This window comes from Lepisosteus oculatus, chromosome 8, assembly GCF_040954835.1.
Source record: "Lepisosteus oculatus isolate fLepOcu1 chromosome 8, fLepOcu1.hap2, whole genome shotgun sequence".
Taxonomy (NCBI): Eukaryota; Metazoa; Chordata; class Actinopteri; order Semionotiformes; family Lepisosteidae; genus Lepisosteus; species Lepisosteus oculatus.
In genome coordinates this window covers 53,237,707-53,263,665 of record NC_090703.1, presented here as the reverse complement: position 1 = coordinate 53,263,665, position 25,959 = coordinate 53,237,707, and the positions used below count along the sequence as shown (strand labels likewise).

Here is a 25,959-nt window from a genome sequence, read left to right as displayed (position 1 = left end):
AAAGGCAAAAAATGCTAAGGAACTGCTGTGAGAGAGGTGATGGGGGACGAGGGAGAGATGTGAAATGATGAACTTGGGAAGGAAAAATTTGGCACCCTTATTTACATTAAGTTAATAACCTGGAAATTGATGAATGGTTTATTCTTTTTCTTTTAACTTCCATTTTATAGACCTCAAAGCAAAAATATATGTATTTTTTTATTTTCACCAATTGCAAATGTATATATTAATAAAAAATGAACCACTAAGAAATAACTAAAGTTGAAACAGAAAAAAACATGGATGCACTCCAATTTAAGTAAACATAGACCTAATTGCTATTCCTGGATGCAACCCAAAACTAGTTAACCAGCAAACCCAACTATCCTAGTTAAATGAATATCGAAAACCCTCCATTTATTGGAGAAATCTTTATTTTCAGTTTGCATAAATTTGACAAGATTTTAGCAAATAATATAATGTCACCAGGCAGATGGAGGAAAAGCCAGAGGGGTTTTTTGAGAAAAAATATAGCAGCTGAATTTTCTGCAGCTATTACACTTCACTTCTGCCAAAAGAATTTCCCTTAATGACAGTGATGTGTGCAGTATAGGATATTTGGCCACACTAGGCACTAGGAGTATATAATTTTTTTTTTTTTATTGTGGATAGACAAGCAGTCCAGGAAAATGGCTTTTGATAGGTATGTAAATTGTAACATCTGTTACTTCTAAGGGGGAAGCCTCCAAATAAAACTTTTTTTAGTGAAAGAAAACATTAATTCATCTTCCAGTTATTTTACTTCTACAAACAGGTGATGCTTCTTTATACTTTGTGGTTAATATTTTAATATGGAGGACATAATTTCAACTTGTGCTGAATACAGTGTTGGGATTCTCCTATTCTCTAGTCATGAATGCAGTTCAGGGTTCTGGCCACACTGTCAGTTTGTAAAAGATTCCCCCTTATAAACCTTATAAACAAACCTCTTTAACATATATCTTTAACTTATAGCTATGTTTCTACCTAAGCAAGTTTGTGCATGTTTTGCACAACAATGAAACAAATTAAATAAAAACAATACACATATATAATAAAATAGCACTGTAATCATTTCTCAACACTGTATAGCACAAATTGGTAAAATAATGGAATAGGCAAGATGACATATCAGTAACAGTATTGCTGCTACCTCAGAGGTCTTTGGTCCTGGGTCCTGGCCTGGTGATTTTTGTGTGGTGTTTGCACCAGGTGGTCTGATTTAAGTGCAAAGACTGAAATTGCTCCCTAAATGTGTGGACTCCTGTCCTAGGACAGGTTATAGTCCCTCTTTGTGCCCCGCGCATGCTGGGTTAGGCTCAAGCTCACCAGTACCTTCTGTGGTACCAGACAGTGTTTGAGTCAATAAAGTGCAAAAATATTGTTTTTTTCAATCTATAAAAGAAATAAAAATGTTAAAACTTAAAGGGTTAACATTGCAGAGAAGCTCAAATGTATAATGTACCGAGGCTAGATATCACAAATAAAGAGATTACAAAACTGGTTCTATATCCTTCTTTATATGATACCCCTTCACCATTGGCACTTCAGTTTTTTGTCTTTTTTTTGTTCAATATTTGCCTGAAGTCTGCTGGGACCAAGTTACAGCACATTCTCTTTATGTTTATTAGGCACATTACTGGCTATATCAGTAATTTTGCTACAAAGACTCGCATTAATGAACTCCAATTAATTCTGAAATGATTTTAAACAAAGGCTGATGAGAATAACCAATCAAGCATGACAGGGTAAAATCTGAGCAAGCTACTGTGACCTAATTTCAAACACTGGCTCTTCACTGTCAATTTACTTTACTGTGCACCAGGCCCACCTACAGAACCACTCGGGTTTTCCTAAATTATTATATGTAAATATATATATATATTTTAACAGCTCTTTTAATCTAAGTTGCTTTCCTTTTTCATTTATATCAAATTAGTAGGCATTAGCTAGAGTCTACAGGCAAACCACCTTGGATTCTGATCTTGTCAGTTCAGCAGTATAACAGGTTTGGGTCTGGTCAGCAATACAGCAACTGACCACAGGAGAAAATCAGGGGCCGGAGGAAGCAGCACTTCTGGCTTGCGACACATGTGTCTTACAGCAGGGTGCAGGAGAGCAGTGCTCTGTAGCACTTTGCTTCTGTCAGATGACACATTCAATCAAGACCTGTAAACAGTACAGACACGTTTCCAACAGAGGCCAGAACTGCAATCCACATCGTCTTCTGTGCAGCAAATCCTAAACTCTTGTCATTCTGCAACTAATATTAAATAAATTAAAGCACTTCAGATACCTTAATTTTGGTACATTTACAGGGAAAGAATTTCTTAATATTGTCACTTTTTTCCTGAAGCATGGATATTAATGCATTGCTTAATTGCCACTGGGGAAGCTGGTAGCAACATAATAAACTTTAATTACAAAGAACACAGGCATAAAACAAGATACGCAAACAATGTACCCATCTATGCAATTTTACCCACACAGGTAAAGTTCAACCTAAAAAAAACATGAAGAGGCCAACTGGGCCCCTTGGCCTTGATATTTCTCTAGGCCAAGATATTGAAGGAGAATTTATTAGTCTTACCAAAGACCAGTGAAAAACAAGATAGAACTCGATTACAGATGTAGCCATTCAAAGTTCGTGGTACAAACCCATACTGAGGGCAACTATGCGTGCGCCATATCGCCGTACCTCGGTATGTGATTGGCTGGCCAAAATGACCGACGGGCACTGGCGGTGCAATGGTCGGTAGTGGAAAGATTTAATCATTTAATGTCTTTACTGCGCACGTTTTAATCCGCTTAGTATTGAATATTTACATGGAATTTTACAACTTAAGGGAAATTTTAGTAGCTGAGCATAAAAAGAAGAGGAGCATAACGCATCTGAAGGTCATAAACTATATTAATTTAGGAACATAAACATATGTAAACTGTATATTGCTGGTCCTGGTATTTTAAAGAAAAAATACACATCAGTATTCAATTTCTCCCTAAACATTTTAAGCATCAAAGTCTTACATGTGATTATTTTGAAACATTTTTACGTGCTCCTTCTGACCATATTACTGTATGTTTATATACTTTGTGAAAATTGATTGTTTTAACCTTCTCTGCGAATATGCTCGGATTAAACAAAAGCACACTTTTAGAATTGGATTAATAGGGAATATAATATGGATTTGCGCATCTAAATAAATGAATAATGGTATAACTATATTCATATACTGTTGCACAAACAGTAGTATAAGACGTAAGTATAAGTGATTAAACAAAATGTTTAAAAAGCGCATTCCATAAAACAAAATAATAAATAATTCAAGTTTCCGTGTTATTTTAATATACAGTATGCTTATTTAAAAAGGCATTCAGCTGTAGGGGTGTTTGTGGAAAAAAATACATTTCTTTTTTTTCACAATGTCATTGTTTCTGTAGTCTAGGAGGTGAAATTTAAACACATTACATTCTGGTCTCTAGCCAAACACCGTGTTGAGTTTGTTATTTTATGTGATAGCTGGAAGGTAGTTCAGCTGCATTGAGGAGGGTGATCTAATATGTCAAAAATGGAATGTTGCCCTTATTCACTATTAATTTAATGATATCTGTACTGAGTATTAATTTACTCTCACAATACCCCAGCTCTTTACACTCTTACATTGTTCAAAGAACTGTTATATTCAGTTTATGAAGCACTTGCATTAACGTTCAAGAACACAAGACCAATCTTTTTTAACTATTTAGTGGCATGCCCATTAAATTACACACAGATTGTCTTGTAAAGAAAAGTGCTGAAATGTGCCAAATGAAATAATAAGCTTCACAGCAGTGCAGTTTCATGAGGTGATCATTATATAAATTTATCTGCAGAAGCTATTGAATGAAAACAATCAGATAGATACATTAATGAAAATCTTCAGCTATAATAATTGATTAGCTTTTCATAGTAAAATTAATACAATAATAATGCAGCAGTTAACCTGCAACTGTGGAGGCTGTGAGTGTCTGAAAAGAACACAAGACAGTGTGAGACTTGTTTCTGGGAAAGCTGAGACTTACACTGTGTCTCTTGGCAGCCGAGTGCAATCAACTGTTCCTGGAAATGGTTTCCTGTCCGGTGAGGGGGCTGACTTCACTGTACAAGCTAGACTTTTCTACATACAGGAAGACAGAAGTCTTTTAATATAGAGTTCTAGGACTGTTGAAGAGACTGCAGGTGTCTAAATATATAGCAAACCCCACAGCTTGGAATAAAAGTAGAAAAAAACATATTTACTTGTCTACACTATGTTACATGTATATGTAAATACATAATAATTAAAAAACAGATTCCTTGGAGATCCTTGGAGAAATGCTGATTTTTTAATAATTTGCTTTGTAAAAGTGTTTTGTCTTGGTTTTAACTAAACAATTTTCAGCATATTTTGAAAAACATTCAAAAACAACTCGCTAGGAAATTTGTTACCAATCAAAACAATGCAACTAAATTAAAGAAGTGGCAAAGCTGGTTACTACAATCACACCAAGATAGAACCTGCTCAGGAAAGAAGTTTCAAAAGGGGATGTACTGTCACAGGGCCTAGGAAGTGAATCCTTCTCATTTAACCAGTTAGGACTCAAATATTAGACAGAAGATGGGCACTGCTTTGAGCCAAATCTTCAGATATCTCCAGATGCCCTGCTGAGCTACCATGGTACAATAAGACAGTAATGTGCCACACAGAAAAATAAATAATCACTCTTCTTTTCATTGCCTTGCATTCAGCATATAATGAAAGGTGGTCTGTTCACTTTTTATTTAATATCTGCTTCTTAAAAAAAACATCAAGCTGCTTACCAATGGGAATTTGCAGGAAATTTTGATAAAATCTCTGCAAATCTGCAAAACATTTGAATCCTCGTGTGATTTATCCCTATATTATCCACATAATCTCGCTGAATCCCTTTCCTAAACATATGCATTCCATAAAGGGACAACCCAAGGACAGTTATATGCAGCTGTTTCTCTGCTCCTCTATATATACTATCACAAAGAGTAATTGATTTCATGTGTGTCAGGTCTATAGATTGCTGTATATATTAATGTGTATTATTACTATTAACAATATATTAATATTAGTGGGTATTAATTACACATACTACACACAATGCCACCTCCATCAACATTTACTAACACAGTGAATGCTTTCCAACTTTGAAAGCTCACAGCAGATCACCTTTATACAGTACATGCCATATCTTGTATATATTTTACATATACTGTAGTAATCAGGGTTTCATACAGCACACAGTAATTAATGGGCAGGAAGTAACAAGAGAGAATGAAAGAGATGACAACTCAGTACAGGAGATCATCAAATACACCACTAAAACTAAACACATGTCAGTCAATTATTACAAGATTTAAAGAGATACATTGATATTGACTCATGCAATGCAAAGAACGTTTTTTGCCTCTTAAAAAATGGGGTAGAAAAAAACAAAATGTGGGTTTCCACTCAGGCATTGTTTACAGTAACTGTTTCCCCAAGGATCACTACAAAACTTCCATCAGCCACAGAGAAAGCAAATTTTGTGAAACAAAGGATTATAAACTGTAAGCATGGACACAAATTAAACTACAGTGTGATGCTGGGGTGGTGAGGGGAAGGAAAGTGTTATAAGGCCACTCCTTCAATGTTTTAACTCCCAAATGTATTGTATGTGGCATCAAAAAAAGATGTAGAGTCAGATCTACAAATAAAGAAAATAAGAGATCAGGTAGATGAGAATTATGATAAGAGGTATTTGAAGAAGATATTCCTTTTAAGCTGTCTCTGCTTTGAAAGAATCTTTAATCCATTTCATTGTCTCACAAAATCTCTACTTAAAGGGATGGTGATAAGACTATTAGTTATATAAAACCCACATAATACCTGGTGCAATAACTGTTTTTGAGGGGATCAATACTGTTATCTGGTTGTCAATGTTTCATAGTCCTGACATAAACCCAAGGCAGCCTTTCAGAGTCACCACAGAATGCACTGAGCTAATCGATATAAGCAGTGATAACAGGATGATTTGAAACTCATTTAACAAACGCTTATCACTTTACCGCATACTGAATCTGTCAAAATATTTTCCAGGAGGCAATGCAGGACTGAAAGTCACTCACATTTAATTTATGACTGAGGAAAACAAGTTTCTCAGTCATGTTTAAAGATAAGGTAAATTTTAGGAGATAACAAAAAGGAAACATAATCTGCGTGCCTACTTGTTTCAGTAAAGTACACTATTTCTCTTTTTTATTCTTAAAAATGTGGAACCTTATTCTGTATTAGGAGTATTTTAGCACACAAAATGGGTAAACATCTACAGTACATACACAACCACAGAGCCTGTTGTTTTTTACATAAGTCATAAAGTTTTAATGCTAACATTTAACTAATTGTGACTCCATTACTTGAATGTTAGACAAATAGAAATTTAAGATTAATTTGACTGAGATGTACTCTTGAATCCTATTTGTGGCACATTGCCATAGAATAAACTGATTAAGCTTTAAGATCTAAGAATTTTTGCAGACTACTTTGTTATAAAAACCCTTAAAGATTTTTTTTTTCATTTAGAGAAAGCTTCCATTCTGATAGAATCATCCTGTAGCCAGTGTAAGTACAGATCTCCAAATGCATCTGTGTCACTGGTGAGGCAACAGCTGGAGCTTTCGTGGCAGGGGGTAAGGTTCCTCATCTTCTTGACGGTCCAATAACAACATCCATCAACATTTTCCTAGGAGCTGACCATTCGAAGAGCAAATCTGGAGCAATTAAAATTCCCCAGGTTTTATTTGTACCACATGCTAAACTGTATGGTGTAACTGCACCATATGTTTCGAGACACGTCTGCGCCATATTCCATGATTTTAAAATTAAATTGCCTTCCACTACACTATTAAACAAAGTAATATAACAGCTGGTTGACTTTCCATGGTTCGATGGCAATATGTCAAACTGCTCTATAATGTATTATTTCATATTTATACATTTTATTTTTTTCACAAAATGGAACAGTACTGGCACACCGTCACTTTCACAGGAGTTAAAATTAGTGTATTTCACATGCTTTCAGAGCAAAGGATTGATGAAATGAGTTTGTTTATATTCTCAGTGAGTACGGAAACAGAACCACAAATAACATCAGGAATGAAACCACGAACGCCATGAAACGCCATGAAACGGGACTTATGTTGAAAAGGAAATTCAGTAAAGTGCTCAGTATCTAGTTCTATTGAGATCAGTTGAAATACTTTCAGGGATTGTTCTTGTTTGGGAACATTCTGGAGAGGATGACCTCTCTTGCTGCACCTATGAATGAATATATTTTCCCAAAGGCTGTACTGTATATCATTAATTTACATTTTTAGAGCAACATCACATAAGCTGAATATCAAAAGCATTATTTGGTAAGCTTATGGTGTTAAACGCCTGAAATATTTGCAAAAACAAGCAAGTACAAAAACAACAAATAATACACAAATTAATTAAAAGCAAATTAATCACAATGAAATATCACTCAAAATCATTCCTCTGAGGGATTGCAAAGCAATGTAATGGCTGAAACCTCATTGATAATAAATGTCAGATTACAGTATTACACAGAAATCAAGACTGTATTTATGGACACCACTAGTCCCCTGCAGATTTCTTCAAGGAGTGATCCTGTGGCCAGTAACAGATCTGACCTGAAGATGTGGGATGGATTTTCATGCAGCAGGCTCTGCACCTTCGCTCAGTGCTTCCTGGCACTTCAAGTAGCTCTCTCTATTGCTGCCATTCTGACTCAGCTCCTCCTAAAAGCCCTCCAGCACAGCTGCAATTCAGCGTTGATTTTTACAACAGCTCCATACTGTGCTCTTTATCGATTTAAGAAGCATCCCAGAGCAACAGCAGCTGCTTTTTGCAACTGCTGGCAATTCTGCTTATACCTAACTTTCATGCAGTTCTGATGTAAAAAAAATTCAGTCAACTACAATACTGCACCACCTTTGTAAGATCAGGATCAAACTGGACTACTTGAGTAAAGACAAAAATTGAAAAATGTTCTCAATGTGGTCCCAACAGGCAATAGTAAGTAAGGAAAAAAAAAATCAAGAACAAGGATCAGCACGTCATTCCAGAAAAGTCAGCATACAAGCTGACCCTTTGTTTAAGGCTACGTCTGGTATGTTTTGTAAGATAAGATGTAAGATAGATTTATCTTATTATTTTATGTTTTACTTAAAAAAGCAGACAGTTCACAAGGAAATCAAGTTATAAAAATAAAGATCTTGGTGGTGCGGAAGGGATTTCTCTTTTTTATAATTGTGTGAACTGCAGGTTCAGGTACAGTACCTAAGTCCACAACAGCTGGGCATATGTGTATTAGTGCTGTTTAAAAAGTCCACTTTCCAGAGAACACCCAAAGGCACACATAAAGTGTATCCCCACATCGTGCTCTGATGTCCACCATTTTCTGGAATGCTTAATAATCTTAGTACAGCTCAGCCACTTTTTATCATCACAATGAATTTATTTTTTTATAAGTAATCATGGCAAATGCATAGAGAGATATATGAGGATTTTCCACACATACTGTAAGACAATGGCTGTTTTTGACAAGGTTATTCCCACTTTTCAGTCATACCCAAAATACAACAGAAGCCTGTCCCTCTGCAAAGAGTAAATTTAGGATGAACCCAGATTATCAGGCCAGATTCTACAGTATAAACATCAGTCTATGAAATTTACATAAAGATAATAGAAATTGTAATTTACAAATTCATAAGACCACTGAAAAAACAGTTCTTTTAAAAACTTACTAGTACTTCAGCCAATCTTTACACTTTTATTTAAATTTAATAATAACACATACCTGTATACAGTATATATAAAAGTCATATGCACAATCAGGAGTAATGATATAAGTATGTTATGGGATCAATAATGTACTGAAATCCTCCACTGGTATTTTCTACTATTATTACACTACTACTCTACTACTTGTTATTCACATGGCTTAGTCTGGGTAAGAAGAATCCATGTTTGTGTATATATAAAGTAGTATATTTCAGTAGACTAAAAACTAATCCTCCTTCATATGTCTATTTATTTTCTTCCTTTTTTGTACACTCAGTCTTCAGTACTTTTTTATTTTGTAACTCAGTCCAGCCTCATCTCAATAATATAGATTAAACACATACAGTATCTTATATTCATGGTTTTCTTCTTTACGACAGGGCTTGTGCAGTCTCTAAAATCTATGGTAGTTAGAATTTAGAGACTGCATAGTAGTGGTCAAACTACTATGCAACGATCTCCTACCCTGAGATCACAAGTTCATAGCAAAAGCTAAGTAAATATTGTTTTCTCACTTCATATTAGCATTGAAAGCTCTTTCTTCCCATATTTCTGGTAGTATTAAGAATCCTGAAAGATTCAGTGTTGGGGTGCTGGACAACAAAGGCTTCTTCAGACACTAGGGACTGTACGCTTTCCCAACAATTCTGTTAAAGAGCCTCTATTCTTCCCCTGGGGGAAAAACTTCTGGGGGAAAAAAGGAAGCTGACTTGTTACGCCTGTTCCAATTTGTGTCTTGACAAACTGAAAGAGCTTTCCTATTTGCCTCTAATTATTTTAAGACAGGCATAAGCATTGACAAAATTGCACTGAGGTGTGAAGAACAGTTTGAAAAAACATGTCTGTGACCTCAGGTGAAAGAAAATAATAACAGCTGTAGTGTAAACTTATAAAGTTAAATTTCAAAGTAATCACATTTCTTACCATGAAAAAATAACCTCAAGCTTCCCACTGGCTGAGAAGAACACTATGTACTGCTTCAGGGCTAAAGCTCCATAAATTCTCCTGAATGGAGCATTAAAATGAACTTTTCTTGCCTTAGAACATTAATGCAAGATAAACAGTCAAAGTTAATCTGCTTCCCCCAAAAAATACCACTTTAATAACAGACACTTATTCTGTTCACTGCAAGTAAGGGGAATGTAATTTCCAAAGTCTTCTGGCAAAGAAAGTTAGAAGTTATAACTGGGCAACAAATAGTAAGTCTTGGGTGGTCATGCTACTTTGATCTAAGGGGATTTAGTTAATTTTGAAATCCTAAACTTAAGGACAAAATGTATGGTTTATTGTTTGCTATTACTATGTATTGAATAGTGTGCTAATTATGTAAGAGTACCAGAGAATCTCAGAATTTATAGACTGCAAACTCCAGTGCATTTTTCTTGAATGTAATGCAATTCTTCAAAACAATGCAATAAACATAACTCAAGTTCATAACCTTGTTACTTCAAGACCCTGTTCTTTGAAAACTCCTTATGCTTTGCTTAAAATTTTGATTGAATCATAATGCACCTAAAATATTTCAATATGCTCTTTTAACATACAAAACTCCATGTAATAATGTCTTGCAAGTCTGCAAGTGTGCCACAGTGAACATTATAAAATATAAAAGGTCAAAGTGGTGGCTATAAAACATACGTATCCATGAAACACCTAATCTCACACTGGTCTTAAGCCAAAACTCGTGTTCAAGGTCAGCCAAGTTAACAGAGACAATGTAGGTTGGCCTGTACCATACTCTTAACTCATAGCTTAAAATCTGCACCAAATATCTGCGTTTCCCTAGTTCTTTTGGCCAGTTTCTTCAAAGTGAAATATTTTAATCTGAGTACTTACCTCTCCAGGCTGTGGCAGAGTCAGTTTTGGCAGCTTGCTCTTGGCATTGGTCGCATTGGCCTTCCCATCTATCATGCCTCCAAAGGACGGGTTATTGTAGCCATCCCCAATCTCCGCTGGGGTCTTGAGGTCAGGAGAGTCATTGGGGACCTGGTCTTGGCCATCCATTGGCCTTACATAGGCAGTAGGTTTTTGTTGGATTATGCTGGGCTTGCTATGGAGAACAGGAGGAAAATTTGGAGTGGAAAGTCCACTAGGTATGAGGGAAGTAGAAGGAAGTGGAGAACTGACACCGTGGGAGCCAAAGTCTTGTTCTGCAGGAGACTTAGAGTGATTGCTTTCTTTGTAAGTTTGATCAACAGTAGAAGACTTGGAAGAATGAACATGTCTTCTGGAGTGGGAAGATGAAGAAGCAGGACTTGAGTCTCCTTTATGCAGGTCTCCTTGGCTACTGAACAAATCCTCATATCTGGTCTGGGATGGCTCATGGGAGGAACTGTTGTGCTTTGCTCGACCGCACTGCTGGCCACCAGCCTGGCTGGGCTGTCCAGTGGCTGAACTGTGGGTGCCCCGAGACCATTCTGTGGATCGAGACTTCTTGTTGCCTTGGTGGCCATGTAGCAGTGTAGAGCTTGAGAGAGAGGTGGAAGAGGGAGGTGGCATAGAAGTTGTAGCACTCTGATGTGAGGGAGCCATCCTGTTCCTCTGACCCTCTGAGAAGAAACTTGACTGTTCTGATTTCTCCACAGGAGTCTGTGGGATGGAATTTTTGGGGATGCCCACCAAGTGGCTCTGGTTTGAGTGGTTGGTCAGGAGATCCTTCATTTCGTCATAGTTTCCTAATGTGTTCTGGACACGGTTGGCTAAGGCATCACCTTTGTTTGTCTGCAGAAAAATAAGAAAAACAGTTCAAATGAATGTCATTTTTTATAATTTGCAGTACATTTACAGAAGAAACCACTGGATCAAAAATTAGTATCCATTGTCCAATATCCATAAACTAATCACTGACTGCCTCTGAGAGGGCACAATCTATTTCAGGGATTACGTAAATATGTTCCAGTATTAAGGCATTTACCACACATTTTTACAATCATTCTATTCTTTCTCTCCTCATTAACACATGCAGTGTAATATAACTTAATATCACTTCATCTATGCAAAGATGATCAAAAACTGATATAATTAAAATAGAGAAAGGCAATCCACATTATTTGGAGGCTTTTAATTTGTAAATACCAGCATCTTGTTAATCCATTTGGGATGGGGGAATCAATGAAAACTTTAGGAAATACTTAAAGCATACATCTCTATTAAGTGTAAAACAATATTTTTTAGGTATAAGGTGGATCTATTAAAATATACCTTTAACAACTGGTCTGGGTTGTAGATCCCCCCCAAAGTGGATTGACTTGACGCTTCTGTCTGTCAGTGTAAAGAGACACATTTATGATGCAATAATAGTGGGGAGTAATAAAACCGATAGGTTAGTGTCACTAAAATTAAGCTTTGGTAATGTATTACATGTATCAAAGTGTTACCATATTAATGATGTCCAGTTTTTCAACTGCCACTTTGTTTAATCAAAAATGTCTAAAACCCATATTTTGAAAATGCTCCTTCTTTATTTTTATTTTAAATTTTGAAGTACACTTTTCAGAGAGCATTTCATGAAAGAAAAACAAACTGAAATATCAAGGCTTATTTGTCCTCTGTTGCTCATATATTGGTATTTTCTGAATATCTCTGTTATCCTAACCTAAACCCCAATAATCTGCATTAGGTCTTTTAAAGATATACTGTACATGATTCTCTTATGTTATTATCTTGCTACTTGCATTCATTATTATTGTAATTACTTTTACCAAAATATGATTAGTATGTGTATATGATTATGTATAATATGATTAGTATATAACAAAACGTAAATGGCTAGATGCTATGAAGACCATGTGGCAGTGTGGAGTAACAGTTCAGGGTTTTGAATTCCTGACTACACTGTCTTGGGTTGAGATTCAAGGAGGAGACACTACTGCTCTATCCTTCAACCAGGTACTTTAACAAGCTGTGCAAACTCAGCTGTGTGCATTTGGAACTAAATTTGTAAGTTAATGAAACAGCCAAATATGATCCCTGTAAATCTTTTAGGTAAAAGTGTCAACCGAATAATCTAGGCTAGAAATAAATAAAACATGTAAAGGTGATATATAAGTGGTATATATTAAAATTATCATAAAAAGATACTTTCTTAGATGTGTTGTATCCAAATAGAATATATAGACCAGATTGAACAGGACCCTGAGATTAATAACAAAAGTTCTGCAATTTCCCTCACAGAATCAATAAAGTATCTATCTAAAAGTTATTTTTGGTGATCACTGAGTGCCATTTTCTCATTTAAAAAAAGTATTTCAACCAGTTTGAACAAAAGCTCATGTCATTTGATAGCATAGCTATTAAATGTTTGTCTCTGTAGCATCACCTTTGTCATATAAGATATTTAACAGGTCATGGTATATGGTCACAGAGAAAATAAAGAGGAGAGATAGTAGCTGGTTAACCAGAGGGGTCTGCTGTTAATGAAAACCGCTCACTCAGCTGTAGATTCCAACTAAATCCAAGACAAGTATACTGTTTGAAGAATCCTTAACTGTGACCCTCTCTTACCCCAAGCTAAAAGGCATTTTAATATGTTCCATAAATCTTTAATGGCAATAATGTTTGCAGTAAAGTGATTTATTACAATAAAAAAATGTACTAATGGACAGTTATCCTAAGCTTCTCAAATTTCTTGTTTTACTGCACATTAGCAGAATAAACAGGAGATCATTACAAGTTGTAAGGAAAAGCAGCCTAGTTTTGTACAATGATTAAATGTGCTGTTGGGATCATTACAGGGCATAAGATGAAACTGTTGCTAATGAAAGATCTGAGTGCTTTCTGTAGATCTACTGTATAACATCATGGTCATCGGCAGTACAGGGCTTTTTGAGAATCACTAGCATATTTCCTTGATATACAGTACAGAGTAGCTGTACATACTTGTATCTTCTTCAATCCAGATGAATACATCTGGTTTCAGAACAATGATGAAACAAAGGGGTCCCCATTCAGAATCTTTCCTTGTCATATGAAACAAACTACTTACTCGCAGTAGTGTAATTCTCCTTCTTAACTTTATTCAAAACTATTCTTACATTGAATGTGAAAAGGTGCTGTATAATCTGTTTCTCCCAAGTCTATTATTTTAAATTATTTTTAAACACATATTATTTTTAATTTTATGAAGTGCATTAGCACCTTAATATAATGTAAGTCCATTACTTGTTTGCTACTTAATGCTAAAAAATGTACAGTAGGATATATTTCCTATGCAATTCCCTTCTATGCACGTTTCTTCTTTACTTACTGTACAATAATAACACAAATACATATGTGATCGGATCAAATGGGTAAGGGTTACACAAAATAATATGATCTCATATCTGTGATTTAAGTACACAGAAGGGGAATGGGATATTCTTCCCAAAATATTTTTACAGACAAATTTTCATATGGAGATTTTCTAAAGTATTTTAAAACAATTGCAGGGCTCTTATTTTTAGTACTTAGGATAAGAAGGCTAAACGGTTAAAGCTGTTAGGTGAAACTCCTCAACGTTGTCATCTTCAGTGTAAACAAATATGTATGTAAAAAGGCCTTTTATACCAACTGTTTACACCAATATGGTAGCTATGCAAACTATCTGAAATGGAGCCAAGACCACATTTTGAATTCCAACTCCTGAATTCTAAGAAGATTTATTGTATTTATTGTGCAGGAAAATATGTCCATTTGATTACAAATTTATTAACTTTTCTGTTTTTCACTGGCATTTTAAGAGTTTTACAAGCTCTATAATACCCTGTTTACAAAGTTTTTCTGTATTAATAGTAGATCGAATGCAGTATGAATTACAAACGTTTTTCAAGACATTTTCACAGATTAATTATTAGATACAGTAGGAGTGGCACAGTGGCGCGGTACTTAGCATTGGCTTTCCTAAAATATACTGGTAGGTCAATGAGCTTCTGTGAAAATCGGCCCTGGTGTAAGTGTGTTTGTCTGTGTCTGTGAATGCCGTGTGATGGCGTCTCATCCACCTTCCACCCATTGCTTGCTGGGACAGCCTCTGGATGTCACACAACACTGTATTTTAAAAAGCAGTTAGAAAATGGATGGATGGCCGAATTATTAGATGAACTTTAATTAATCATTTAATTCTTAAGATTACATAAACTAACTTCTCATTAAGGTGACTAGAGCAACTGCACTGTTTGAGGTGTAATCTTTTATATGAGATGTTTAATTGAGATCCTAACTGCTGGGTCTTTATCCTTCAAATTTGTTTTTAAAGTAATTCAACATGACATTTTTCTTCTTTGTGACATTAATGAACTTTTTCACTAATTTGCTCACATATAAAAGGTTGTAGGAGAAAACTGTGAAGACCTAATGGAATAAGGCACTTAAACAAAGATGAATTCCCAAATACTTCAAAATGATGCTGTCAAAGTTTCAGGTTGTCGGTCTCTGAATTAATGAGTGATCTTTCAAAGAACTGCTTTGTATCTCAATCTGAATAACATGAGATTACTATGGGAATGGACAGGGTTTATACAGTACCTTGAGAAGATAAAAAAAGGTGACCAATGAAAGGAGGGTACTCAGCCAATCTTTGTTGGTCTTCTAGTAGCTAAATTATCGAACTTCTATCAAACTTCATTCAGCTGTTTCCTCAAGGAAGCTATGTATCAGCTTTGACACCATAGCTGAGTAGCTTGTCCCAGATTCTTATAAGACCCTCCTGTTGTCTGTTTCCAATGCCCTTCCCCACAGTTTTAACTTCTGTGCTCTGGTTTGTGTTTTCACTACTGGTTCAGAAGAAATCCATTGAATAGACACTGTCAATGTTGTTCTGTGCTTTGAACACATAATTAACAATTTATTAATTTAAATTTATTGAAACTAATTTAATTGAATTCAGGTTCCCAGACAGCCAAATGATGTCAACAGGAGATCAAAATGTGCAAATAACCGTTTACAGTATACTGTATACTGCTTAGGAAAAACATATAAAAATGTAAACTGAGTGAGAATAATGTAATGGTATGAATATGCAGTATTTGTATTATTGATTTCCATATTAACATACAGCATGAAAAGTATGGATGGACAGATTATGAATTGTAAAACAGATATACAGGTTTTCTGATTTGATGCAGAACTGCACTCTACCTGCTTTTCTTCCCTACCTTTCTGAAGTTATTCAAACTACTGTGCTCATGCCAAGGGTCTATTTATATAGTATATTATTTTTTCAGGTTTCTAGTTTGTATCACATTACCATATAAGAATCCTTGTTGATATCAATATCTTGGTTTAAAAGGCAGCTTGTATTGTAGTGGATGATGTATGGAGGCTTTCGCCTTTTTTTCTCTCTCATGAATGGGCAGCATTTACAATAGAAACTGTGTTTTTCAGCTATAAGACCTTCCAGCCTGAAACTAACAACCAAAAGGTAATAGGGATGCCAATACTGGTGTGTTTCAGAAGAAGGCAAAGAAACATTATCTCCATCCCAGAATCAAAACAAAAACAAGAACTGATTCTAGAATCATTTTGTTTCAAGCATGTTACTGGGCTCCCAGCTGAAGAAACCTTTAGGTTCTATTACTCTGTGCCCACACACATACTATATCTTTAATATACCAATACTGCCTTTAGGATCTTAGAGTATGGACAATCCATATGAGCTTAGTAGAAGCTATGGTAAGAAAAAAACATCAATAGAAAGAGGAAAACAAAGAGGAGAATGTATTTGTAAGGTGCAATTCTTTATAATTTATGCAATGGTATGAATAATGTAAACTACTGTATATAAAAAGAAACCGTCACCAAAAAGTAATGCACAAATATTTTCATACAACCGCGATATATTCTACCTGATAAAGTATCTGGGAAAGCCTACCAGCCATGGAATTGTAAGAAAGTAATTGTAAGTAGAAAATATTTGTTTTCAATGAAGGTCTTTCTAACACAAATTATTGCTGTACAGAAGAAAATGGCATTTCATAAATTAATTTTCCTAAATTGTATTCCTTTCCTTCAACCTTGTTTCAGAATAAAACATTTTTTCTTCAGTGAAAGATGACGTAAAATTTACAGCTACCTATGTCTACTTCTAAATCTATGCAGCCTGCATCCGGACACAGTTTTTTGGCGTTGAAAGGTTTTCGGTTGATATTTGCAGAGAAAAACAAATCTTTGTGACTGAAACCATACAGCAAAATACAGATCCAAAGTCACTAATTTGAACTTTATTTAAATAAACTTTTCATTAATTTAGTGTTCACAGGATTCATAGAAAATGTACAAAAAGTTAATTCTCCACTAACTAAAAGCACAGATACGAGTTTAGCCCACTGCTTACGGCATAAGGTCTGCAGATTGCTGAGAGTACCCAGTCTGCTTTGATAAAGCCGACAGAACTGTAAGCAGTAAAGAGATCAGAAATAGCTGTTAACAGCACAGTTCCATTAAACAGGATTAAAGGAGATTAGCTAATGGTAGCCCAAGAGATGGGTGCAATATGAGAACATTTTTGAAAGAAAAGGGGGCTGTTACTACTTTCTGTAACTGCACTAGAAGGAACAGCAGAATGAGGAGATAACCATTAACTCTGATTTAAATAGGGTCTTTGTCAGTTCCTGCACTACACATATATTTTCTCAGAACACACAGCACTGAAGATATACTACTATTAACCTTTACCCTTGTTTTTCACTGCCAGTTGTTGAATGGAAACACATAAATTAATACATTATTTAATTAACTACCATGAGATTTAAAATGTTATGTGAGCACGTTCTGTGTTTTACATTTTATTTCCACAAAATTTAAAAATTAAAGATAAGCTCAACTGATTAAAAAATAAAATTAAAATCAAGTAATAATCAGGCTGAATAATAATAACTAAACTGACAATTATAACCTCATGCCAATGACAGATCTAATGAGTTGTGCAAAGAGCATGAAAAACAGACAATAAATGTTTTCCAGGATTATCTCCTAAAAGAAAAGCTAGTTTATCGGCCACTAGAATTTCATACAAGCTGTGTGTGTGTACAGTGTGAGACAGTACACTGGAGCAAGCAACTTCACTTGGATTGTTCCCATATTGGCCTTGCTATAGAAATGGGTTTCCAAGTTGTCACTGTAAATGAGAAGTTGTTCTCAATTGATGTATCTAGTGAAACAAAATAAAACTAAAAAAGAAAGTCATTGTTTACAGAGAACCTCTCTTTTTGCCAAATTAGAATAAATGATGATTGTGCAGGTGATTAGAAGCAGGTCTACAGCATATACAGGTATGTGCATATTTCCTGGGATGCAAGAGAGGTGAAAGGGAGACTGACCTGTGCTATGTACAATTCTACAATCATATTCACGTAAAAGGCATAGTGCACACTTCATTCCATAGGGCTTCTTTGGTAGAACCAGATTTACTCTGCATTATGTTCTAAAATGATTATAATTGAAATGTATACTGCCTTGTAAGCCCTGGAAATAAAGTGTATATTCACATATACAAACACACTGAAGTTATAATTCATTACAGGAAGAAAAAAAAAACTTTGTTTGGGTTAGACTACTTACTGTATGTACTCTGAATACAATATTTTCTTGTGTTATGTTAAATGTTGGTTGAAATAACTAGGGGCATTTAAGAGCACACTACATGAAATTAAAACCTAACTCGCAAGGACTGTAGGAGTAACGTGAATGATTTTATTGGAACATTGATTCTGTTTCCAGGGCTCCACAGCATAGCTTATTAGATCCTTCATTAGATATGAACTGGGTCCCTGAGGTGAAGTAAGTCAGGGACTTTCGCAAGGTCATTTTCACCTGCCAAGGGAAATGTCGACTCCTTTATGAAAGGTATATCAATCTAGTCTGATTGGAAAACAACATAAACAGCAGAGAAATGGCTCTGTTGCTTTGGTTGCATTGATCCAAATTTCAAATCTATGAAGAATTTCTTGGAATTGACATTGGTGAGCTTTTCTTTGAAAGACATTTTTCAAAATGGTTTGTCTTGTCATCTGCTGGTTACAGGAGATGGATACATTTCAGGAAAAAATAAAAAAAAAACTTCTGCAATGGTTCAGTGAGGATGTATGTCAGCAAAAGATCATAAATATAGACAAATGGCAATGATAAATGCACATGACAAAAATGAAATAGGTAGAAAATGAAGAAGTCTGATGGAATTACATTAACCTACATTTTACTAGCTTCTGTCAGTGCCTTATAAATAGCTCTACTGATATTTACCATCCAGTGGACAGGATGAGATCTGTGTTTGTTCCTTCCAATATACAGCAGGGAAGGACTCGAATTAACCAAGCTCCCTTTGAATTACCACTAGGCTACTAATCCTCCACACCCAGACCCATGTTTGAAGACTTTTCCACTATAAAAGATACAAGATTTTATTATACTACACCATGGCATGCCGACTACAAGGTCTATAAAATAATATCATTCAAAATTGTTAATCATCTGTAGGATCAAAAACATAAGCAGGTTAGCAAATGAAAACAGGAGCAATACCTGATATAAATTATTTGATTTCTGGAAAATACAGAAAAATAATATAACATACTCAATGGGCTTGTTTTGAAGGATGGGAAACTGCTGAATTTGAAGACTGTCAGGCATCAATTCCCTGATTCCCTGATTGCTCCCTGTTACTGCTCTTAAATTCAAGATTGCAAACCATTACCACTACAGCTTGGTGCATTAATACCTATCAATGGGCTACAACCTCTTTTTAAACATGGACTTACATTACTGATAATGCTAATGTTGAACAATTAAGGATACTGTTTTAGGAGGAAAATACTTGAGTTATTAACTCAAAAATACTAAAATCTATTAATAAAATATGCAATTGAAATACAACTCTTTATGCATTTTGACATAAAATCAGAGATAAAATCATAATAATCAGAGAGCTGATTACTAACAATGTTTCATTTGAAAACCTTACAATTAAATTAAGTAGTTGGTGTCTTTCTCAATGTGTCTATAAAATATGGTGATTAAGTTAATATTGCACTTGCTAAGAAAGATGGCAAAACACAAACATATGAGTCAGACAACACTTTTATTTTCTGTTTTATCTCACTATTATTTACAGTGTTTCTGAATCGGCTAGTAGATTCCAAATATTTTGGGCTCAGGCAATATTGTGTGTATACAGTGGAGATATGAATGGCATTGGATATACTGTACACCCGCTTTAACATAAATACAAAAAAGGTTTTTGAAGACTGAAAAGGCAGTAATATAAATACTGGGGAAAGTTTTCTTCAGATGTAATTGGAAACAAATAGACAAAAAGTGATGGACATCTGTTACAAACCATTTTATGGTAGGTACAGGAAGAAAAGAGCACATATCTTCAGGAAAAAACTTAATTATTTGCAGGCCTAGAGAGTCATGTTGGGCAAAATAACAAAAAAAAGTTCCATGCTGAGTTTCTTTTAACAATCCTGTTTCTTCTAGCAGTATAATGCCTGTAAAAAAGGGAAAAACTGCAATCTTAGATTTTATCTTTTCATACTCTTACCTTGTATGGTTCACCAAATAGGTTAAACCCAGAGGAGAACAAATCTTCATCTTGCTGAACTTCCTGAGTCCTGCGTTCCCATTCTTTTTTCTTCAGTGCATTGCGGTCCTGTTCATAATGACTGTGAAGACAGGAAGAGAAGGAAAAAGGATGGTAAGAATGATTCAACTTGGCATGCGAGAAATAGATGTTGAATCCCTTCTTGAAAAGATTTGACGTAAGCCCTTATCTCTGTCATAGAGAAGTTGACACCAAGCAGATGAAGAAAATATATAGTCAAAGAGATAAAATAAGTAAAATACACTTAATTTTTTTGTTGCAGGCCAGAAAAAAAAACCAAAGTGGTTTTGATGCTAAATTAATAAAAAAGACAAAATACTGCTAAGGCACCAGCTAATCAAGACAGGTTGGTGTTAAAATCTGAGTGAAGAATGCTACAAAGACATCCACTAAGAATAATAATTTTATTTAGTAATATAAAAAATCAAATTGAGAAATGTATTCAATTTTAAGAACAGAATTGCTGAATCTGTTTTGATGTTCTACATAATATGGAGATTGGATCATTACCTTTTCTTTTACTTCAACTGCAGTCACAACTTGTGTTTGTGTTTTCTTGGTTCCAGTGACACAACTTCACTCATGTATCATGCTACTGGTCATGAAAGTATGACTTAAGCTTCCTAGCTTGTTACAAGCTGAGCTGTCTAGTTGAAGATGTGCAATTCTCATGATTTGTGTCCTCTGCTGCTGAATTTAAGAACTGCCTTGCAATATATGTATGATTTTTAACTGGTGTAATCCGATGCCACTTGGCTCTGCTGTGTTTCTCTTCATGATGTCTGCCATTAATTACATTTGGCCTTGGGGTGCTCCAAGGCCCAAAGGCTGGATATAGCTGATTAGAGTAAGGCGTTTCGTGCTAAATCTCAGGAAGAGACGTACCTGGATAAGAAGAGCCACTAAGGACATTGCCAATCAACCCTACACTATCAGACTCCTCATTTGCATAATAAAACACACATTCCAGAATTCTAATGTAGACCAGAGCTCCATCTCTGCTGCTAACTGCCTGCTCCCTCTAGACCTTGAAGTGGTTAAGCAGGCATTAGGAAAAGGACTTAAAGACGTGAAAGAAATTAAATATTTTAATTGTCTGCTATTCCATAGATTTACAGAAAGGCTTTAATAGTCACATAAACACATGGTTTACTTTTAATGTTTATCAGTTTTTAAATGATATTTTAATATGAAAAATACTTTATTCAGTACATGGGAGAGCACCGATAAGAGATCACACTGTTAGCTATTCCGTGTTAGTCCATACTGCACTCCTGCATCTCTCTATGTTCTGATTATAAATTCAGTTGAACCAAATGGTAAGAAAAAGCAGTCTCACTCAATGGAATGGAAGAGTGGAATAAATATTAGATCTTTTCACATTACACAATGATTAAGAGCTAGCGTGCCATAGGTTGTGATAGGCAGGAACAGAGAAAGGGGGTGAGAAAATGTCTTTAATCTGCCCTTGCTCTCTGCACACTTTTGGTACTTTTTAGATTTTCGAAAGCATTTAATCCATCAACAGATTATTTTGGAAGGGAACACAGGGAAGAAAAACGAGGCTGAGCTTGGGAGCGACAGGCGATTCCTTTAACGGGAAAAAAATAACAGAGGGGGAAAGAAATAAATACAAGAAAGATTGATGACGCACCCCTTGCAGTAATGACAGCAAGATGTCAGTTATCTTCATGTCACCTCACTGTGCGCACCTGACAGCCCGACCTGACAGGCTGATAGATCAAATTTACAGCTGTCATGGCCGGCTCTAAAGCACTCTGGTCCCCTGACACAGAACTTCACTCCTAATGCAATGGTGTTTTAGAGGGAACATGGGGAGGGGGGGTAATTAAGAACCTGAGAAGAAAAGAATAAAAAAACAAGCTTCAACTTGCACTGCTGACAGGCCTTGTGTGACATGTGCTCAGGGACACTTGTGAGCACCCAGCTTCAATTCTGTTTTTCTGTCTGTGTTTTTGTATCAGTTAATTAGATAGGAAATTCCAGATGACAATTTAAATAGCAGATTGCAAGACTCTCTGATGCTATCACTCCTGCAAAATGTGGCATTTGCAGGTTTTTTTTAACCCACCTCCTCCTCCTCTTCCCCACATAACATAAAATAGCTAATTCTGATTTCCACAGTAAACGGGATGAATTTAATCTCAACTGAGCTCCACTGCTCTTGGAAGATAACCAAATAGCTCTGACCATTTTTTTATTCCCAGCACTGCATGCAGTTCCAATGAAAGCCTCACATGGTGAGATATAATGGAAAACGAACAGCACCGTTATTAGAATTTAACAGTGAACAACAGTCACTGATTTCTGATTTAAACAGCAATTATTAATTTGAAGCACCAGCTAATTAAAACTACAGCTAAGCATTTAGCCCCTTGTTACAATTATTTCTGCTGTTTATAATTATAAGGACCTGCTTATCTACTCTATTAACGCTAGAATGGTGGAGGTGGGAATCTTTCTAAATTCTGGATCACTTGCTGGACAGACGGGAAAGATGATCACGATTTGTGTTAGTTTACATCAAGTTAACATTAAGTTAAATTTAAGATTTAAAATCTTTTAACACTATATGTTTCAAATCATGAGAGTTTCTTCTACATACAGTAATGGTCAATTTTTATATTTAAGAAAACTTTCACAAAGATTAAAAGCATGTTTTATTTGATAATATATTAACAGAGCACTTACTTACATGCAAAGAACAGAAAACAGTAGACTTTTCTATATTTCACTTTCATTATATACAGTATACTCAATGCTGGCTTTAGGAAAGAATGAAAAATATTTTTCACTTCTGAGTTCATCGGATATACAGTAAACTTATTTCATTTCACGAATATTTAAAATTAATTTTATCATTGTGATTTGATTAATATGTTATCAGGTTTTCATCTCACAAAGCAGTGATTCCTTCATAGGAGGGTGATATATCAGCTTTGATAATTGTTGAATTTTCAGTATCTTTTACATAAACAAGCTTCCATGTATTCTAGCTCTTTTTAAATTGTAGTGTCTTTCATATGCACACCAAGTATAAACATATCAGCATATACAAATTAAATAAATATGAAGTAATATTTCAAAAGTAAAAAAACATGCACAAACCAAGGACTGTAAATATAAGGCTCTTATAAGTCTTTTATCACTTGTGCATTTTGCAAAAATCAATAAAACATATTCCAGAAAAATGTGCACTGCGCAATACAGTTTCATTATGCTATTCAACACACCCCTAGCAGAGGCTGCACACAGCAAATATTTCAAGGGATGTATGCATGCTCCAACATTCAACTGGTTTCAAAGACAAGTTTTAACCCAAGATCAAACATGCTGTAAACGTTTTATAACAAAACAGTAGAACAGAATTTTAGTGACAATCCATATAAAGGCTAATTAGGTCTAATTAGGAAATGTTTGTTACAGCTGTTTTCTTTTTTATCCTGCACTGTTTATAGTTCCTATAAAACCATTAAAACCTGAGCTGGTTCAGATTACACATATACATGTACAGTATATAAAAATAACATGTTCTCCATCCTAACAAAGTATCAGTTTTGCACAAGGTATCTTACAATTGCTCAAAACATAAAGGAGGCCTGCCTGCTATTGTCACGCCCAGTACACCTAGAAGGCGCTCTACTTCTGTTCTGTACCTAGTTCCCTGTGATTATTCATGTCTTTCTGGTGTGTCTTGTTGTGTAGCCTATTTACTTCCTGTTTCGGCTCGGCTCCTCGCTCAGCATTGAGGTTCAGATGTCCTGAGACCCGCCTAGCACCAGGTCACTCCTGTCCATAGCCTGAGGGCATAGGTTTCCATACGACATTTCTTGAACAGCTAACCCCCGTCTCAACGCTACGCATAGGGTCTTTTCCGCTCTCCTGCCATTCCACGGCTTGTCCATTCCAACATCCGTGACAGCTATAACCTTCTTTGCACATAAATGCAATGCTGTGACACATCTCTTGTAACTTCAACCAGACTCACAAGTGAGTGAGGTCAGAACGCCTGTTTTGAACCCATTCAACTACTCTTACCAACAGGCTGGAAGTCCAATGTCTTTGTACTTTACAGTTATGTCACACAGTATGGCTCAGTGCACCATCTGCTTTCCTCTCTTCTTTTTTTTTCTTGTGAGCTCTTGAACTCCCACTTGAACAGTCATTCTGTTAAAACACTACAAACTGACTCATCCAGCCCTGCTCTCCTCTTTGCTGCATATCACTGCTACTAAACAGTTAGCTGCACACCACACTTGTGTCAACTGGAGCACACTGTTAGATCCATTGTTTTGAATGTTGGTTTAAGTGTCCCTAAAATACATGAGTATGTATTACTACTAAAATATCCAAGATTAGATTAAATCATGCTATTTGAAAATCTTCTAAAAAGCACATAAGACACAATATTTATAGCCCAATAGCATACTTCACGTTTACAACTGCCAGACACGGTCACTCATTAGCATACCTTTTCAAATGAATTACAATATCACATTTTCATAGAATAAGTCTAAGAAGTAACCAATCTTTTAACAGCAGTGACACAACATCACAAATTGAACTGCAAGGCACTATTACATATAATCCTAAAAATATGTGGTTACCCCCACGCTAAAAAAAAACTTTAATATGGTTAATTCACATTTTAACAAGAAGTGTAAATGTTCAGAATTGAAAGATTCCATGTCCTATATATTTTCCTCAAATTCAGAACCCAGACTTGTAAAATATATTCAGTTAATCTAATTTCCTTTTCCTTGAAGAATTACTGTTAACAATATGAGAAGCGGTGATTAAAACCAGTAGCAAATTAAGAAAAATTCTGGTATTGCATTACATCTGAAATGTCATGTTATGAATATTTTAAGAGAAACCAAGCCTATTTTTCAGCTCTTGACCCAATTTAGCAAACAGACCTCATGATGTACTGAAACATCCGCTGGGTTCAAAAGCTTAGAAAATCACTTTCAAATTACACAGAAATAAACTAAAAAACAGGAACTGTAATAAAAAAATGCATACCAAATAGTAGTGTACATTTTATATTTCATACACTTAATGCAACAAAAGAGGTCAGATGGGTACATTTAAAAACTTAAGTACAATTCATAAGAGGAAATCTGTATGGCAATATGTAATGTAATTAAAGTACAAGAGCTGTGACATACTCATGCTTGAACATAAAATATAGTACTTACACTCAATTTAATCTACTGACAAAGGCAAGACACATGAATTTACAATAACCAAAGTGCATTCCTTCTCTATTAAATATAATGTTTAAATATAAATAGATATAGCAATAACTGACATATTTTCTTTTACACTTAATGTATTTTATATTTCATAAGGCATTTAATGTTCAACCTTGTGTAATTGCTAAATCTACAAGTAATTATTTAGGTACTTGGATGTTTAGACAGTACAGTGATATTGATTTGTTGTTTTTTTTTATTGTTAAAATGC

The 25,959-nt window shown here is 35.2% G+C and overlaps 1 protein-coding gene across 3 annotated transcripts in view; it reads right to left on the bottom strand.

The window, feature by feature from the left end:
• aff2 (AF4/FMR2 family, member 2) overlaps positions 1-25,959 on the bottom strand; it is a 193,316-nt gene that overhangs the window by 126,048 nt on the left and 41,309 nt on the right. For 2 of the 3 annotated variants that reach the window (XM_015351809.2, XM_015351811.2), the window contains exons 2-4: positions 20,410-20,530; positions 12,096-12,155; positions 10,731-11,615 (exon numbers count right to left, since the gene is read on the bottom strand). In XM_015351809.2, the coding sequence (XP_015207295.1) occupies positions 10,731-11,615; positions 12,096-12,155; positions 20,410-20,530 (1,066 nt within the window). The remainder of the gene's footprint in view (positions 1-10,730; positions 11,616-12,095; positions 12,156-20,409; positions 20,531-25,959) is intronic. The other variant, XM_015351812.2, reaches the window with a different exon arrangement.